The 18,524-nt window shown below is 37.4% G+C and overlaps 1 protein-coding gene across 6 annotated transcripts in view; it reads left to right on the top strand.

Annotated features, from left to right (window-relative positions):
• LOC136416400 (puratrophin-1-like) overlaps window positions 1-17,940 on the top strand; it is a 133,012-nt gene extending 115,072 nt beyond the window's left edge. For 4 of the 6 annotated variants that reach the window (XM_066401544.1, XM_066401545.1, XM_066401546.1 and 1 more), the window contains 16 exons: window positions 597-795; window positions 2,999-3,240; window positions 5,660-5,915; window positions 10,787-10,918; window positions 11,449-11,727; window positions 11,912-12,099; window positions 12,157-12,603; window positions 12,653-12,805; window positions 12,876-13,215; window positions 14,006-14,251; window positions 14,305-14,451; window positions 14,502-14,715; window positions 14,770-14,886; window positions 15,011-15,085; window positions 15,253-15,483; window positions 16,910-17,940. In XM_066401544.1, coding sequence (XP_066257641.1) covers window positions 597-795; window positions 2,999-3,240; window positions 5,660-5,915; window positions 10,787-10,918; window positions 11,449-11,727; window positions 11,912-12,099; window positions 12,157-12,603; window positions 12,653-12,805; window positions 12,876-13,215; window positions 14,006-14,251; window positions 14,305-14,451; window positions 14,502-14,715; window positions 14,770-14,886; window positions 15,011-15,085; window positions 15,253-15,483; window positions 16,910-16,983 — 3,340 coding nt within the window. In that variant the 3' untranslated portion in view covers window positions 16,984-17,940. The remainder of the gene's footprint in view (window positions 1-596; window positions 796-2,998; window positions 3,241-5,659; window positions 5,916-10,786; window positions 10,919-11,448; window positions 11,728-11,911; window positions 12,100-12,156; window positions 12,604-12,652; window positions 12,806-12,875; window positions 13,216-14,005; window positions 14,252-14,304; window positions 14,452-14,501; window positions 14,716-14,769; window positions 14,887-15,010; window positions 15,086-15,252; window positions 15,484-16,909) is intronic. The other 2 variants (XM_066401549.1, XM_066401548.1) reach the window with 2 other exon arrangements.
• The last annotated feature ends 584 nt before the right edge of the window (window positions 17,941-18,524 follow it).

Genomic DNA, 18,524 nt, shown 5'->3' with positions numbered 1-18,524 from the left:
AATTTAAGGCGCCTTTCCTTCAAAGATGCTTTCAAGACTGAGACAATAGGCTTCAAAGCAATCCTGTATTGTGAAAACCAAAGGTGGCATCCAAAGACAGTTGCGAAGCTTTAGAGCAAATTAAGATGATCAATTTCGGATATTTTTGAAGTTATTTATTCCACGAGTTTCTGAGATATCGGCGTTAAACTTTTGGAGAATAATAAAAAGTAACGTTCCCCGAGAAATACTTGGGTCGAGTTAGCAGTTTTGGATCACATTTTTTATGGAAGAAAAAAGGATTTTTCCACTAACTTAAATCAGGTTTGAACTGAAAAAGGGGCACTTTTCGATATTTCTCTCAGAGCCATGATCCTCAAAGATTTCTTTGAAACTCAGGAGAAATCCTTAGATCCAGTTAGCTGATTTTCTAAGGGAATTGTGGGAAACTCCTAGTGAAATGCAAATGAGTTTCTCGTATTTTACACTCGCTAGATCTCAGATAAACCCCAGCAGCCACCGTTCAGCTGATTAATGCAATGAATGTTTCAGACTTATTTCGCTTTTATGCACTATCAGAATCTGCTTTTTTCTTAGCAAAACTTTTTCGATTTTAGGTCTGAATCCAGGGAAAAGGGCTTCACAATCCTCTTGCTTGCAGAAAACGAGGCCGACTACAAAATGCTGGAAATGCTGGACAAATCCATCTGCCTGATAGGAAATTGCATCAAAATTCATAGATTTCTCATATGGACTCCTGGAATGATTGGGGGGAAAAACGACAAGGATTCTAGAACTTTAGCTAGTCAAGTTGAGGTAAGGGCCTGCTCTCCCCCCACTTGATTGTTTGGTATTTTCACTGTGTTGTATTCAAATTTAAAGTTAGAACACCCAAAAAGCATACAAAATAATCATCAACAACCGTGTAACAACAGAGACATTGAATTAAAATTCTCGGCGCTTATTTCACTTCCATTCAGACTGACATATCCGGTAAAGCCGGGCCCATACGGTTCGGCTCATCAAATCCCTTTTATAGGAGTCACTTAAAATGTTGTAAAACTTAGAGACAATGCGGGCATCATTTCGAGTGGAAGCCTCTGAAGAGTAACGAACCTGTCTCTTTTTCCGCTTTTGTTCAGTGCAAGTGCCATGTGAGATAAGTGATAGTGCGATATGAGGTACCTTTTTGCATCTAAATCAAGCCTAAATGATAAGAAAGTAATCCGCTTTAAGAGCAATATAAAAAATTCTTCTAACTAAAGAAGTCCTTATCTCACGATTTTTATACATCTTATCCTCCCGGCAACGTTTGAGTAGGTCGATTTTTTCGCACTTACCCAAAAGCCCTGATAACTAGAAGCTAACGCGCCTAGAATCTTGGACCCTAAGGATGTTCCTGAATAATAGACCGTTGACTTCTTTTCCAGCTTTTAAATACTGAGCTTTATCACTAAGAGTTTACTTAAGAGTCTGTAAAAATCTAGTCTGCCTGATTAATGATAAAATCTTTAAAGCAGTAAACATTTGCCTAAAGGCGTCTCTCTTTCTTTACTCTATCCCACTATAATGCGGTGTAATATGTATTTTTAAGCTAATGGCAAATTTCCTTTCATTCTATTAAAACTACAATTAGAATGTGTCTTCGCTCTGGCAGGAAAGGCCAAAGCAAACTCTGACTTGGGGCACAATTTGCATTACGGTATCGAAATGATTGGCAAGGAAAATCGCTGATAAGGAAGTGTTTTCTAAGGGAAATAACATAACCTTAAGGCTCACGCCTTATAATTGCATTGTAAATGTTTTAAGTGTGAAATTTATAATAATAAAGAGAAATTCTGTAGGATCACACACACTGCGTGTGGGCAGGCTTCTTGCGTAGTTTTTTTGCGTTCTTTAATATGTTAATGTAGCTCAAAGAAGTAGGTAGGATATGTGGATTTTATTCCATATTTACTGGGGACAGGCGAAGTGCAAATTTTACAGGCGGCGAGTAAAATGTCTAAGCCTCTTCAAAAACAATGAATACATGCGTTGGCCGGCATGCTTGCCAGACCCTTCTCCATTAGACTATCATTAATGAGCAGCTATGATATTTGTAGATCTGTATAAACCGATAAAATTCAGTTTAAAGTTAAACTAAATCAGTATATCAAACTGCTTTTAAGTATAATTAAAAACCGTTCAACCTTCTCTAGCTTGTAACTAAACAAATAATAAAACCCAAGCCTGATAACTTTAGGATAACTGATTAATAGCTGATAAACATAGTGGAGTATCTTGACGTTGCCAAACCTCTTTGTTCTTTAAATTTATAAGAGGATATTGAATGTTTTTACCAATCAATACCCCCAAAAACTTCGTTGATATTTTCACGATCTCATGTTTCTCTCACATCACACTCTCACATTTTCAAGATTGCAGGTTGTTCATTTCCCAAGTTATGGTGGCCAAATTTCAGGGTTATTTCTGATATCGAATTTAGTCTAAAAAACAATGGGCGCATTAAGAGAATTTGCAGCGACTCAGAGGTGCAGGTATTGCTTAAGTTCGCTGACTGCTATTTGTCGGACAACTCAACTCAGCAGACAATTACTAATTTGATTTTGTGCAAATTAAAAATTCCAAATTCCATCTTTCCACTATAAATCTTTTTACCGCTTTAATTTAGGAATGTGTCCATTGGCAAAGCAGAAGGTTTCTACACTAATCCAATTAATAGGAACTAGTAAAATCTTGTATTTAGCATATGTTCTCCAAAAAAAAATGTAAAAAGCTATGTAAAAATATTTAGATCTAATGTTAATTAACTATTTGAATTAAAACATAGTTCCGTTATGAGCCTCTTTTGCTAAAAAACGGTAAGCGGACATTACATAAATTACCTTAATTCGGCCATTATCATCTTATGTAAATTTTCATGTCCCTCGTCCACGCTATAAATTTCTCTAAAAGAAAATCTAGGTGTATGATAATCTAGTGAGTTTTTTATGTAGCATTCGAGTGGTTTACTTTGCAGGCCATTTTGGTAACTGAAGAATCGAGTTTGAAGGAATACCTTGCTCAGGACCAGACTCCTGCCAGCTGTGGAGGAACTTGTATTCATGACCAACTGGAGTGGGTGGAGTTCTTCAAACAACTAGAACCCTTCATAACTACTTGCACCAGTGCAGGTCAATCGCTGCTGAAGACTTTGTCACATTTGAGGAGCGAGGAGGTTCCACCGCAGGTGACGAGGAGGTTTTTGAATCATCAATGCAGGTAAGAAGTCGTCACCTGAATTTTAAAATTTAGTTAAATTCTGAAGTAATTCCCACGAGATTTCTGAGGTCTTTTCCGCACTTTTGTCTGAATTGGTACACATCCATCGTTCTGCATTACTCAAGCGAATAAATACATTCGTTTGACTTAATTGTTGGTGTATACGCTTTTATTTTCCGACACGTTATACAACTCGCTCATTGTCTGAACGGTTCAGGTAGTGCTAAAGTTCATTATCTAGGGAAAAATGAACAAATTATGCGCATATCTTATCATAACAGTTATTCACAACCGCGCAAAGGCATAAATTTTGATCTAGTGAGTGTTGTGAGTCGTCAGTGGCTGTTAGAGATCCTCTACCGGTTGATCTCATACTATAACAGTGCATCAAAAAATTTGTGATAGCTCACACGAGACTAGGCGAAAATTCCGTGCGTATCAGTATGCCCATCGCGGATTTTTGTTCCATAATTTTTGTAATTAAAAAACAAAATATGTGTTGGAACGGTCAGTGTGACCAGTGGTGAGGTGGTGATTACTAAAGCTTTACGCTCACTTGGGATGTCTGGGATTCCAGCACAATTGTGTTGATTTTGGATTACTCACTTGATAAGCACTCTAAAGTATTGTGCGAGATTTTCTACAATGCAACCTCAGTGAGTATTTGATTGAGTAATCGAATTCTGAGCTTTAGCTTTTGTGGAAACTGTTATGTTTTCTTGTTAATTTTGTACTTTCAGTATTTTGATCGAATCATGAATTATGCACATAGATAGTCTTATCATTCGTGTGTTTTCAAAATTACACTAATACAATAAAACTTAGACGTTAAGATTAAGAAAGTTTATTTATCGATATAATTATTTATTAAAAACTTGCAATCTGTAATTCATTTACTGATAGTGTTTTAATGAGAGGATCCGTGCGGCAAATAAATCGTGTTTAACAAAAGTTTAATCTGGGACTTCCAATATGGCTAATTCAGTATCCCTTGGTTTCCTCTTATCCAGCAGAGACTCAGCGTTTTCTTTGAAATATTCCAAAAAAATAATTCTTTATTACATTCGAAAATTCGTCCCGTATTACGGATTTCCTAAATTCCTTCTGAAAACGAAGTGCTTTAAGTAAAGTGAAGGGCCCTGAAGATCAATCAAAATGAGCGTAATGGACGTCCCACAGGAAGATCTTATGTTGAATTGAATGAAATAAAAATAAATTCTGCTGATTTTTCGTGTGAGAAGGAGAGCGTGAGTAAAGAATGCGAAAATGGAATCGAAAAAAAGCTGCTCTGAGTGGTGGTCGGCCGAATGTAAAGAAGCGGGGATTGATGGAGACGTGTATATTGTGTAGGGGAAGGTCAAATCTCTCACTCGACTAATGAAATTCATTAGATCGATAACGAAATTGATGACATCGATATGTTTTTTTTTATCAGCTCTAAAAGTTTTCCAAAAAATTTATAAAATCTCGAATAGGGGTACTTCCCCCGATGCCCTTGCTGTGGATTCGCCCTTGCTTTTTTGTTTACTATTTATGAAGCAAAGCATTCAGGCCACTGTTTTATACTCGTGCAGTCACTTTACTTTATCCAGAAGTAGCATCATGTTTTACTTTTTAAATCACTTCTCATTTGATAACCTTAGCGCTGCTGTTCCACATTCGACTAGCTCAGACTAGTTTTGCTCCCATAATATCAGCCTAATTGGGACACATATTAAACTAACATTTATAGAATTTTTAAGAGGAAATCCTAAACTTTTCAATGGGCATCAATCTTCTCCCAACAGCAAGAATTCCTAATTTTATGCTACTAAAATATGTAGTCGGTATCTTGGTACAAATTTGTTCCCAAAATAGCTTGAAAACGTGAGAACCTTGCATCGACGATAAAATTGTCTTTATGACATGCTTTTGGTAGCACATACCTTTTAGGGGCATTCTCTGAGAGACACCAAAGAATTTCCAATGTTTTCTTTACCTTAAGTCATTACAAGTGTCCATCAAATGTGATGGTGAGTACTACTGGAAGCTAATTTTCTATTTTGTCGGCTACATTCCTCCTTCTGTTCCAATTTCAATTCAATGGCAATTGCGACAATTCCACCTCACTTTTTTAAATTTTCTCTGAAGGATCCATACCACATTATTCCCTTCTTATCTAAACCCATTTAGCCTTAATTTCTACGTTCATTTAGATTTCTCTTAAGTGTCCTATTAAAGAACGGTACAGTTATCCAATTTCTTTATTGTAAAAGTGCTTTTAACCAAGAAAGTGCCAGTTACTGCGATAATTTAAGGGGCGTGACAATTTTAAGTTTAATACCCTTGAGTTTTTTGTCGTGAAAAACCATGTGTCGTATTAACGCGTAAGTCTAATCATCCTGGCAAAAACAGTGTTGACTTTGGTGTCTGGTTTCAGGCAAATATCCAGAGCTTTGGATTCGGAGACGATCCAAAGGCTCCGAAGAGAGGGAAACAAGACTGTCACCAGTTTGGCCGAAAGAGGGCAATGGCTAGCTAGCAGCAGGGACGTGAAAAGGAGCACTACGTTTGCCTCTGATTCGTATAATGCAGTTGAAAGGGTGACGAAGAGATTGGAGCAGCTGAGACTGGAGAGAATGGAGAGACTGAAGGAGCTGGCCAGGTACCGCACCATGCAGGATGAGGCCGAAGAAGTAAGTTTGCTAAATTGGCAACTTTAATGTAGTGCCTTCATAACTCGGTTCCTGGTATTATATATCATGCGACTCTAAATCGTACCCCCCTTTAACTTTTTAACAAATTATTATTTTTTTCAAAAACTAATCGATCGATTTTAAATTACATTACACCATTAAATGTAATTTAGAATTACCTCTAATTTGAGATGTCACTTGGGCCATGTCAAAATTTAAAAAAATCGTTTATTTTGCCCTACCGGTGACGTAAACAACATATAAAAAATAAACAAACATCAAAAGATAGTATTTTTGTCCTATTTAATGTTGATTGTAAAGCCGCACGGTATAAAGAGATCGAATAGTTCACATTATTTTCCAGTATCCAGGGTATCATAAAACGAAGAAGGGAAGTTTTAATGATCCAAAGCAGACTGTAAAGCGTCACTTTTACTGCCTAGGCACTAGAAAATCCAACATCTTTTTTACTTTTCCTGTTTCAATAATTCACTCAAGAACTCAGACAAGAATAAAATTTTATTAGGGAGAAAGCTATGAACAATACATGTCCTTGTCTTACCTAATCTATGAAATATTCTGCAATTTTCTGCAATTTTAAGGAATATCCAACATTCTTAAATTTTGAGGAATTTTAGCGTTAAGCAGATTTTCTTAGAAGCTCGTAGGACATGCTTAAGATATTCTAATATATTTCCAATACAGTAGGCTCTAGAAATTCCTAAAATTGTTCTCCAGTAATATGGAAGTTTTCCTGGATATCCTGCTAAATTCATAGAAAATTCAGGCTTTTCCTCGGATTTTGAAAATATCTGAAAAATACTAAGGGATTTTATTCATTTTAGAATTCCCTCAAAACTTCTAGTGAAACCTTAAAACTTCTTACTAATACCAAACCATTCAATTCCTGGAAATAGTTGACAATCAATTCGAAGTTCGGCAATTTCCTTCAATGTCAACAAAAGTATAACATTTTTTGCAATTTTTTGAAATTCTGAGGAATCTCAAATGGATCAAGAATGTATTAGAAACTCATAGGAAATGTTTAAAGCATTGGAAACTCTTCCAAATTATCCAGTCTTGGATAATCCACGGAAAGCTATTCCGTATAAAAGAAATATAACGTTATCCAGAATTTGATTTTTCATCAAAAATGGGAGAGAGAGTTCCATAATTGCTTTGCAGTACTGAGGAATTTCATATAATACAGGAAACAGAATTTAATTGCGATCATGAAAAATCTAAAAAAAGTAAATAATTTGTAAAATCTGGCAACGTGGAACGCAATTTAAACGCTGATATTCTCTATAAGCGAGAATAACAATTTAAAAACAAAGGAACGGTGCCGCGTTGCCATTTATTCGAGCACGTTTGCATTTTCCCGTAGTTTTTCAAATCCTACCGAATTAATTGCCACTCCATATTATTTGAAATTAGAGGAAAAGGTCTGGGCATTTCGGGAAATAATGTAAATTCCTATTTGCAAGTCCCTGACAAAAAAATGCAACTTTGGGGCAAATGTAACCAAACTGACTAAAGATTGGGGGAATGTCTGCTTTCTTTCGTTTTTTAGACTTTGAGCGGTGATATGTTGGGGATTCGTGCAGTATTTGCTTAAAGCCCTTCATTTCCTAAAGCCCTCAAAAGATTGTATTAATATTAAACTATTTTCCATTACTGGGACTCATGGGTAATCTTATCATTCCTGGAAAATGCAACTATTTCCAAAAGATTTACAAAATCTATGGAAAATCTTTAAGAATTTTTTCTATTTCGAGAGTTCATGTGAAATTCAAAACGTCGCGTGAAATCGTATGAGAATTCTGCTATTTGCTAGAATCTTACCAAATGGTGTAGTGACTTTTTTCCTTCGCCCTGTTCGGATTTTAATGAATTTGTTGCGACCTTTAAGTCTTCACTCTATAGGCATTCCTAACAAATTCCCTTGTTAGGAGCAGCTATCTCAAAGTCTTGTTTTCGCCATGATAAATGTATAAATAATTCCGCAGTGGAGTCTGTAACTGTCTATTCCATATTTACCGATGTCGCACAAGATGTTTACACGTCTCATGCGGGGCAAAATGCATGAAGACGACTGATTGGGGGGCCTTTTACGGCTTATTGCCGGTGGTCTTGTTTCCGTAATTTGCTGTAAATCATTTTTTTACAAATTGCCTAGTTGCCTTAAGTGGAGAAATATAGGGAATTTTCCTGAACACTTAACGCATAGTAGGACACCTTCATGTGATAAGGCATGATTGCGGAAAGTGCAAATTGGTGTTGAGAGATTAGACTCGTTTAAGCGTGTAATATTAGTTAGATATGTGATTGAAAGGAATTTTCTATAATAGAAACATTTCTCGGCTAAAATTGAACGAATTTCTCAAATTTTTCTAAGATGTTCCGAATGAAGTAATTCGATATAATCTAGATAAGTGTGCCTTTTTCGGCTCCTTGTTTGATATTTTATGTCCTTTGGAAGTTTCGCTACACGAGACCTGGCCTCAACTATCAGGAACTCTACTAGAGCAATTTTGTGACCTGAAATTTGGTGCAAGAGCAGGTAAAACCGGGAAATTTCCTGCAGATATTCGGAGAATCCTCGAAATTGTGTTAAAAAGAAAGATCAAAAAGCAGGAATCGACATAAAAGGCTATTTTTGTCCACGGCTCTACAAGAATGCAGTAGTTTTGCATCTGTCTGTAAACACACGATAAGGTCTATTAATCTCTATAGTGCAGCAAACGTTATTGAACATGAATGATGAGTTCATCATTCATGCTTCATAGCATTCATTTTTTACCATTGACTTATAATGTAAGTCTTAGCTGAAGTTTAAAAATAAAAAGAAAAAAAACAAGGAAGTTGTGGAGACTTCCAACAATTCCCCTGTGTTCTAGCTTCCTGAATGAGATTTTGAAAACTTCGTGGAATTTATTTAAATCTGTAAAATATGATTACAGTATGATTTATGGTTCATGTATGTTAAATATTTGTGTCTCTGCATATTATTAAGAGTAGTTTTTCCTTTTGTATCGTATTTTATTTTTGAATGGATCATCATATTAGGATAGTGATTTTTTTTATTTTGAACTGTTTTATCCACCACTTAGTTACATTCAAACATTCCTGATTTGGTGATCCAGACAGTAACAGTGGCGAAAGTTGATGGATGACTGGGGGAATTAAAATTAGAGGTGAGAACGGTTAGAAATTAGATCATGTTGGTTATGACAACTCTAGTTTTTTGTGAATAAATTAATTTTCGTGCACTGCTCAGTTTTTCCTAAAAATCCGCTTCATCCTGATCCAAAGCCTCACAAATAACTTTTAAAAATGCATGCAAGGCCAACATCACACTTTTTTGGATAAAAAACTACCAAAAACGCATCAAACTAATCTTAGACTTTCAAAAATCATTGGCGTAGATTACATATTTTGACAGTTTTATTTGACGAAATTAAACTTAAAAACCTCAAAGTTTGGAAAGTGAAATTTGATTCTATATTTAACGGATAAAATTCACGAACGTGAAACAATGGAAAATCCATATCAAAACTGGCTATGTCAAGATCAAATCGAAATACTGCAAATTTGGCTGGGAAGAAAACAAAAAGTCTGGAAACTCTATTTCAATACTCGCACGCTATTTTGGAAACCACGAACTGAGTTCTAAAACGTGAGAATTCCAAGTTCTTCAATACCGAGTTCGAGAAAATTAGGTATGCAAATTAGGTAGAAACAGTGGTATTCCCGTCAGTCGCTTCTTTCTGCATTCGATCAAGGGCAAAAATTAAGATGTTTTCAAAAGGGACTTTTGCAGCGTTTTCCGCGTTGGGTACGTCACCGGCTCCCCGCAGGTGTTATGAGCGAATTATGGTCCTCAAAGCCGTTTTAGCAATATTGTTATGTCCGCCTCTATTCCCTTGTCTAGAGTGACACTGAGAAGTTCTCCTATTTACAATTCTCTAGATAAACGTTAATCTTAATGGCCAATTAGCATAATTTATAGAATACATTTTTTCAAATACACCATTGTATTTCCGTTTGTCGAGCCACCCATCATTGCTTCGGATTCGGAAAAATACTTGCCGATAATGTTGACAATGCCTGGCCTTAAGATAGAGAATAATGGCTGCAGAATGGTAAATTTCTCAAAATAAATAGCGATATCAGTTCCGATGACTACTTATTCAGCCGTGTTACAAAACGTTTAGATGTTTATTCGGAATTTTACATTGTAACTTCGATTGCTGTACGTATGTTTTCAAATATTTGCTTTAAGTGCTGCAGAACGAATCGCTGAGGTGATGGACGAGAAAAATGGTGATTTGTGCTTTCGTCGTGCTTTTAAAAGCTTACGTAAGGTACTGCAAGTGGAGTTTTCTCATGGTTTTTGGGCCCCTAATAACGATAATAAAGAAACCCGGTAGTAACCCCAGAAAGGCGAAAATGTCAGATAACTTCCTCGTCGCCGATCTGTCGTGAATCTTCCCTGAAATAATCAGCTTTAGGTAAAATAATAATTACATACATTAAATCGGGTATCGAGCACGCTTTGACCCTAAAGAAGATTTCATCTCACGTCATAGCATTTCGTTTCAGTGCCTGCCTACGTATTTATAGTAAATAGACAAATTAGGTACTCTTACACTGCCATTTAATTACTATTGCTGCGAGTGATTTTGAATGGTAATAAGCCGCGTTTTTGCTACTTCGAGTTGAACAGGAAAGAATAATTTCAATCGATATTAAACACGAAGGTGTGCTGGCTCATGGGAGAGAGCAGGAACACATCTCGCACACTATAAACATTTTATAATGAGCATGGGAAAGGACGTTTTCCCCATAAACAATCTCCTCTGTTTCAGCTTTTGCAGTGGACCAAAAACGTCGGAGATGAAAAAATAGGCAATCTTACCCTTCTTCTCTGCTCCTCTGCGGATTCCAAAGGCGTCAAAGAGGTGGCCAACAGCTTCGATGAGTTTTTCTTCATTGCATGGGTAAGTTACGTCTACGTCACTTAAGTTCACTTGTGTGTCCAATTTTTGAAGTGCACTCGGGATGTAAGTCTCAGATTTGACATGTGTCCATTGACAGGAAGTGACATTAACATCAAAGGGAACAACTGAGGCGAAAGGGGATCATTAAAGAAACCTCAAGTAGGCGTTGAAACATCAGAGGCACGTCTTGGATCAATTCATCTGCTGCCCGGTTATCCGGCAGATGTTTGATGGTAAATAGCAAATGGCTTAATCAACGCCCTACGTTTACGGTTCATCGCCTACAGCGAGGTTTTTTTAATGATCTCCCGTTACATTCTAACCATAAAACCCAGACTTTATTAGATCATAAAACGTGCGCTAAACGCAATCTCCATCTCTTCATTGAACGATATCTCTCTTTGTCAGGTGCAGCAGCAATAAAATGCAACTTTAATAACACCAGACCAAGGCGATTCTTAAATACTGTTAATTAAGTTGATTGAGGCCATGATTATGCGCTTATCTAACAATCTCCAATTCTTTTTCAGAAACAAATCGAAAAATCCAACGATTTGACTGAAGAATGCAAGAACATTGTAGACTCTAAGGCACAGCATCTCAAGGAAGTGTGCAGCAATTTGGCAGCTCAAATGAGGTCGTTTCGGGAACACTTGGAGGAAACGAGGGAGAGGATTGAGGATAGTTCCAGATGCTTTTTACTTCTGGAGACGTGTCAGGATATCTTGGAAGATGATAGTGCGGAGCAGGAGGAGTTCTTCAAGTTGGCAGAGAGGAGTGGCAATGAGAAGTTGCTGCAGTTGAGCAAGGTAAAGGGAATTAGATGCATTCAAACTCCTTTTTTGAAACCAATTTCTTCAACCCTGGACTAACCTACATCTTCATCCATGGCAATTGTTTCTTTCTTTCTTGGCGCCATCGCTTTTAAATCATGTATCTGGATCTAATCGCTGATATGGATCCCAAATTGGTAATCCATCCATTCGATTCCAGAACTTCAAAAACTCAAACTCACTCCCCAAACCTCACGACCACCCACCGGACAAACCCGCCGACCCCGATAAAAGCCCCTCGCTCTACTCCAGTTCCGAATTCAGCGCCTCCAGCACTCCCCAGAGGTCTCAGAACACTCAAATCAGAAGAAGGTCTGTCAGCTCTATGGCTTACATATACCATTGCAGGTAAACATCAGTTTTCACAATAAAATTCCCCACTCTTCAAGCTTGTTTCTCTTAAAGCCATCATGCCGCTGGTGAACTGTGCAACTGCTGTGAAAGTGACACTGAAAACTCAGTTTCGTATAAGTTGAAAAAACGGTACATTCAAATGCATAACTGCAACTGCCAAGCTGCAGTAACAAGGGAATTGGAGAGGAAGAATAGCGGGACCTTGGGAGGTATCAAAGAGGAGAGGGAGAGTGTGGAGAACCTATTGGAGAAGATTGAGAATCTAGATAGCAATTGCAAGCGTTGTGATAGTGGATTATCCACTGCGGACAATTCTGTAGGAGACGACAGCTCTCACTCCTACAAGGAGTCGAAGATGAAGATGCAGAGGATGTGTTCGTGCCAGTATTATAAGGAGACTTGTACAATTTGCAGCAATGGCAGTTCCAGCGGAGGTAGCAGTCAGGATAATGCTGAGAACCAGCAGGACAGTATTAATGATGATAGGTTTAATAAAAGGTATAATGCAGTTGTCTTGAGTATGAAGGTTTTAGGTGAGTTTTTCCAGCCATAGCAGCGATGAAATTGAAGACGATCCATATATGGAAGACAGAAGAAAGGTGCCTCCTGTGCAAGCCAACAATCATCTATACTGCCACGCATCCACTCTAGACCTACCTTCAGATGCCCTCTACCATACCATGGAACCAAAAACCCAAAAGTAGGTTTGACAGCCTCACATAGATGTTCCTTAGACTACTTCAAATTATACTCAATTGAATTCCCTCTAGGACTCTGACATATATCATCAGAGAGATGATCGAAACAGAGCGGGACTATGTCAGATCTCTGGATTATATTATAGTCAACTACATTCCAGAGCTGCAACGTGAGGACATTCCTCAAGCCCTCAGGGGGCATAGGAACACAGTTTTCGGTAATGTGGAGAAAATCTACGAGTTCCATAGTCACAGCTTCTTGGAGGAGTTGGAGGAGTGCGAGCACAACCCCTTGCAAGTAGGCCAAATATTCCTCAAGTACGACAAAAGGTTTTATTTGTACGCCCTGTACAATAAGAACAAGCCCAAATCGGATTCTTTGATGTCCGAGTATGGATCCCTGTTTTTTAAGGTGAGGATTGATTGTTACACTGAGTGTCCCGAAAAGGGGGTTAAACTCCGTAAGAAGAATGGGCTCTATCTAGGTGTGCAGTGAATTATTCACGTAGATTTCTAATAAATTCTCAGGGAATGTCTGACTTCCCACACTGCTTTTGTATGCACCAACATGGATTTGACGCGCCGGCACTGAACGATAAATATCGATAAATCCTAGCGCTCCATTTATTTACGCTGTCGAATGTGGAATTAGCGCTCAACCGCCGCTGGGCTGCCATCGAGCGTAGGCAGTACGTAAAATAGTTCTTTGTTTTTGACGTTGGCGTTCGTAGCAAAACCGTAGCATGGCGTAGTCCAATGAAATCAGTCACTGGCGGCGCATGCTCATATTTTAATTTGCAGGAAATTGCAAACATAAAATGGCGGGTTATATATTTGTGTGCAAGTACGCAACACAACGCCAAATGCAACTTCAAGAATATAAATTGTGTGGTCAAGCTATGTTGTGAATACAACAACTCCGACGTTCTGGTTTTAATCCTGCAAATTCATGTGACATGTCCTGTTATCCAATAAAAAACGAAATTTAGAATAGTGCCAAAACCAACCAATCTTCCCATGACTCGTCTATTTATTGTACCGTTGCCTTAAACATCATTAATTTGGTTTCTTCTATGTCCCTGCCAGCCGTCGACTAGCTCGGTAGTAAGTGGGCAATTTTCAAGTCCTATATTAGACAATATCGACCCCCTTTTTTGGGACACCCCGTATATTCCAGATTTTTAACATTAATTGAAATACAGAGCAAACAAATGGAGCTCGGTGATAGAATGGACCTGGCCAGCTATCTCTTGAAGCCTGTACAACGCATGGGCAAATATGCCCTTCTGTTGCAGCAAATGATGAAGGCCTGTACTCCAGCTTTGATAAACTCCCCTGAGAGGAACATTCAAGATCTAGAAGACCTTCGACAAGCCGAAGAGATGGTTCGATTTCAACTCAGGCATGGCAATGATTTGCTTGCGATGGACAGCATTAGGGAGTGTGATGTATGAATTTGGTTTGCGAAAAAATTACTGGTTCATATTGTGAGGGTTTCCAGGTGAATTTAAAGGAACAAGGGAGGCTTTTAAGGCAGAACGAATTTCTAGTTTGGGAGGGTCGCAGCGGTAAAAAATCTCTGCGGCAAGTCTTCCTATTCGAGGAGCTTATACTGTTCAGTAAAGCCCGGCGATTTCCAGACCGAAAGGTTTTTTTCAGTCGCAAAAAATTCCATATTTCTTCAAATTTCAATTTCAGAATCTCGACCTTTACATCTATAAAAACAGTATAAAGATGACCGACATAGGACTAACAGCTCGAATCGGAGAGACCCCCACTAAATTCGAAATTTGGTTCAGGAAGAGGAAACCCAACGACACCTTCACTCTTCAGTCGATGTCTGAAGATGTAAAGAGGGCGTGGACGGAGGAGTTATCTCAGTTGCTGTGGAAGCAAGCGATTAGGAATAGAGGTAACTTCGATCTTTTGGATTAATAGTGATCCCAATTTTATTTCTTCTCCGCAGCTGTGAGAATGGCCGAAATGTCGTCCATGGGCATTGGTAACAAGCCTTGTTTGGACATCAGGCCCAGCGCTGACCAGATCAGCGACAGATCGATTAGTATAGCTCAACTGAGTAAAAGTAAGTTCTCAGTAACGCATTCATCATAGAATGATTTTAGGGTATAATGAGTGTTGCTGGTGATCTACGTTGTGCATGTTAGAAGAGAAATTTATTGTAATATTCATTGGAATTATTTTTTTAGATTTGCACTCTGATTTCTGCCTGGTGACGCGAAAATGGCGGGTTAATGCAATACACCTTTATAACAGTTTCAGATGTAAGTCCCCACATGTATTTCTATACACTATAATTGCGTTAATTCGCCATGGGGTTCTCCGAATCTACTGGCACCTTTAGTTGTTTCTACTAGAACTTAGCACCTTTTTGAAAATAGTATTACTTTTCCCCTGCATGATGATTTTGTTTGTTCTCTCCCCTCCGCAGCCGCACCAAGATTTCGGAACTCGATTGCAGGTCCCGCTCCCGAATCTTGCCGAACCATTAAACGACCTCATTCGGTTATTTCCGTGTCCAGTGTCTCATCAAGCAGCACCAGCTCCGGGGGTTCCGGAGGCCACTCCACTAGCCAGGGTCATTCTAGTATCGGGTTCGATTCGAATTTCGACAGTCCCAAACCATATCGATCTGCTACGCTTAATAGTCAGTGTTCTGTAGGTGAGTAGAGTCTATTGTATAATAGTAGGGAAATTGCTCTAAAATTTCGATATTTGAGGGCAAAATCGTTGAATGGGTGTGACAATTAGTGATATGATGAATAATGGTTTTTCTAAATTTTGAATATTCTTGACCAACTGAGGTTCATGTAACCCTTTCTTTATCTGGTATTAACGTCGGTCGAGGTACTGAAGATTTTTATTTTTCCTGGAAAAACTCGTTATGTTAAGATCGGTGTAACACTTGCTGTTCCCTTGCCAAACTTTAATTTTCAGGGTTTTTCTCGGCTTAAAATATAATACATTTCTTTCAGCCAAACCACAATCGTCTAAATTCCGCTTAATAGTTAAATTGCAGAAAAATTTCTGAAAAATTTAGGAATTAGAAAGATTCCTGAACAACCTTTTGAAATTTCGTTCAGGCTTCTAGAAAATTCGGTCCAGAACCTAAAATCTTTACTGGAAATTTGTGAGCAATTAATGTCTGCCTAAACTTTTGAAAATCGTGAAGTACATCCAGAAATTTTGCTAATCTTTGTTGAATACAGGGTGTAACATATCATTACGGAGATATTTTAAGGGCGATAGTGCTTTGCAAAAAGAATTAAAAAATGCTAATAGACCCAGGGTCAAAAATGCTCCATTGTCGATATACAGGTTGACAAAATTTCATATTTTTTCTCAGATTTTGCGTTTATTTAAATTTTTTAAAATTCAAAACGCCAAAAATCAAAACAAAATTATTAAAATGGTTGAAAGTCCACCATGGCATCCTAGATTACAGACCGGAATATATAGACTGGACTTCTTACTTTGCATCAATAGACATTTTTTCAAATCAAATAAAAACGGTGAAAAATACTAACATACTGCAAGGGACCAAAAAGCTAAAAAATTGAAGAAGGAACTTAAATTTAGTATAAAAATTCATTTAGGGTGTTCCAAAAAAAAATACAAAGCTTAAAATAATACATGACTGAAAAATAAACATAACACCCTGGATATAGGTGCATGTCGTTATAGAGGGTTTTAAAGAAAGTAGGTGTACGAAATTTAAAAAATCTAACTCAAGGCGTACGTGAGAAAAACGCAAGATATGCGAAAAATGTGACTTTTCGCCACCCTGTATGTCGAAAATGGTTTAACGTGAATAATTAGAAAATGGTTAAATTCTAATTAGTTCAGCTTATTAGAAAATCGTGATATTTCCAGTGTAGATCGAGTTTCCAGGAACCTAATGGGTTCTTGCATTGGTTAAAACAAACAGGAGTTTGATCAAAATTTGTAAAAAAATAGTTTAAGCCTAAAGAAATCCTGCAAAATCTTGCTCAGGGAAAATTTCTTCCCGTTTCTTCCGAAATGTCAAACCTCCCATTTCTCCTGCTACTCTTGTGACGATACAAATGAGAAATCAATCTATTTTCCAGAAAGTGGTATAATAGCTGATATATCAGTAGCCTCTGACGACTACACCGAGCAATCTCAACACACCACCTCGTAACTCGCTTCAATTAAATCGCTGACTGAAGTCAGCTTACACCATGTGCCAGAATCTACCAGTTAGCTTTAAGTTAATCTCCGTCTTAATTATTCTTCTATTGTTCACTAACAATATCTTGTTGCTAACTAAATCACTTACAATTATTCCAGTCGTATTACTTGTAAATATGTGGAATTGCGACAAGAAAGTATAATTTATTTTATGAATTTGTACGTGGTCGTTAGACTGTGTAGGGATTTTATTAAGAGTATTTTTATTTAAGGATATTTTCAATTTTTTATCATTAACTCTGTTAGTTTTTTAGTCGACGCTAGTACCTAAAGATCAAATATAATAACTATATCTTATTTGTTGTAAAGTATTGTTTAGAAGGGTTTCAGAGCAGGGACAGTTGGGGATTTTGAATGGACGCATACCCCATTTAGGAGTGTTAACTATCTAATTGGAGTTGCGTGGCTGTATACAACATTGTGTTTTTTAACGTATGTTTACTTATTTGCGGTGTCTGTAGTCTGCATCTACAGGATTAGGAAAAACAGAATTTATCATGATTCTTCAAAGAAAATAATAAAATTTCGTCATTTCCTGATCCCGAAGACGAAGAATTCTCTTAGGAAATTCTAATTCAAATCTGTTGTTTAAACATAATTATTAATTAAAAAAGTATTGGAATTGATTTTTAGACTATTAATTACTTAATAAGGTGTGTCAAACGAATTAAGTTGCATGCTAGTTTTACATAACATAAACCTAATAATGAAACCGACATATTTTTGCTACTTTTCAACCTCGGTTCGAACGTCAGTTACCCGGCTTCTGTGCTCGTTCAACACTTCAGATCGCGCAAAAACGTATACTAAATTCCATTCTTTTGTGGTAATAACGAAATTTGTATAATGCAATTTTTATATCGTACACAATAGTCATATACTATTATATAAATATGTATAAAAACCATCATTTGTTTCCTTATTTTTTCCGAAGAACTTACCATTCCCAAAATCTCAACCTCCTCACTCCCGGAAATCTTTGAGCTCTTGCTCTTCTCTTACATCAACTGATTTGGATTACACATTGAACATAAGTGCAAGGAAATGAGGCCACAGAACCTTGAAAACACCACTCTATGCACCTTCATTTTAGAGCATTTTCAAAATCCGGAAAATACGTATCGAAATGACCCTAGATAACAGAAACTAGGAAATATTACAACTCTTCACGTAGCTCTCTAGGGCTTATCGAGATGATTAATTTCACTCATTTTTGATCTTCACAGGTGCCCGAGGTATCGATCCAAATGTTGAAAGATGCCGAACAGGTAGGTGTTTCATCGAAAAATTTTTGAATTTTCCAAATGTATTCTTTCTATTTAAACGCCTGATATGGGTCATGGATCCTATCTTCAGCCTGAATCCCTAAATTACTGTATTAGAGCCTTCTATATGCAATTTAAAGAACGTTTATTTTATGAGAAGTGACGCAATATCTCAGGAACTATTAGAGAGGTATTTCGACTTGGTTTGCGCGAGCTTATAAATGTT

The sequence above is a fragment of the Euwallacea similis genome, chromosome 23 (assembly GCF_039881205.1).
Source record: "Euwallacea similis isolate ESF13 chromosome 23, ESF131.1, whole genome shotgun sequence".
NCBI lineage: Eukaryota > Metazoa > Arthropoda > Insecta > Coleoptera > Curculionidae > Euwallacea > Euwallacea similis.
Note: the sequence above shows the minus strand (reverse complement) of the source record. Positions and strands in the feature narration are given on the sequence as shown.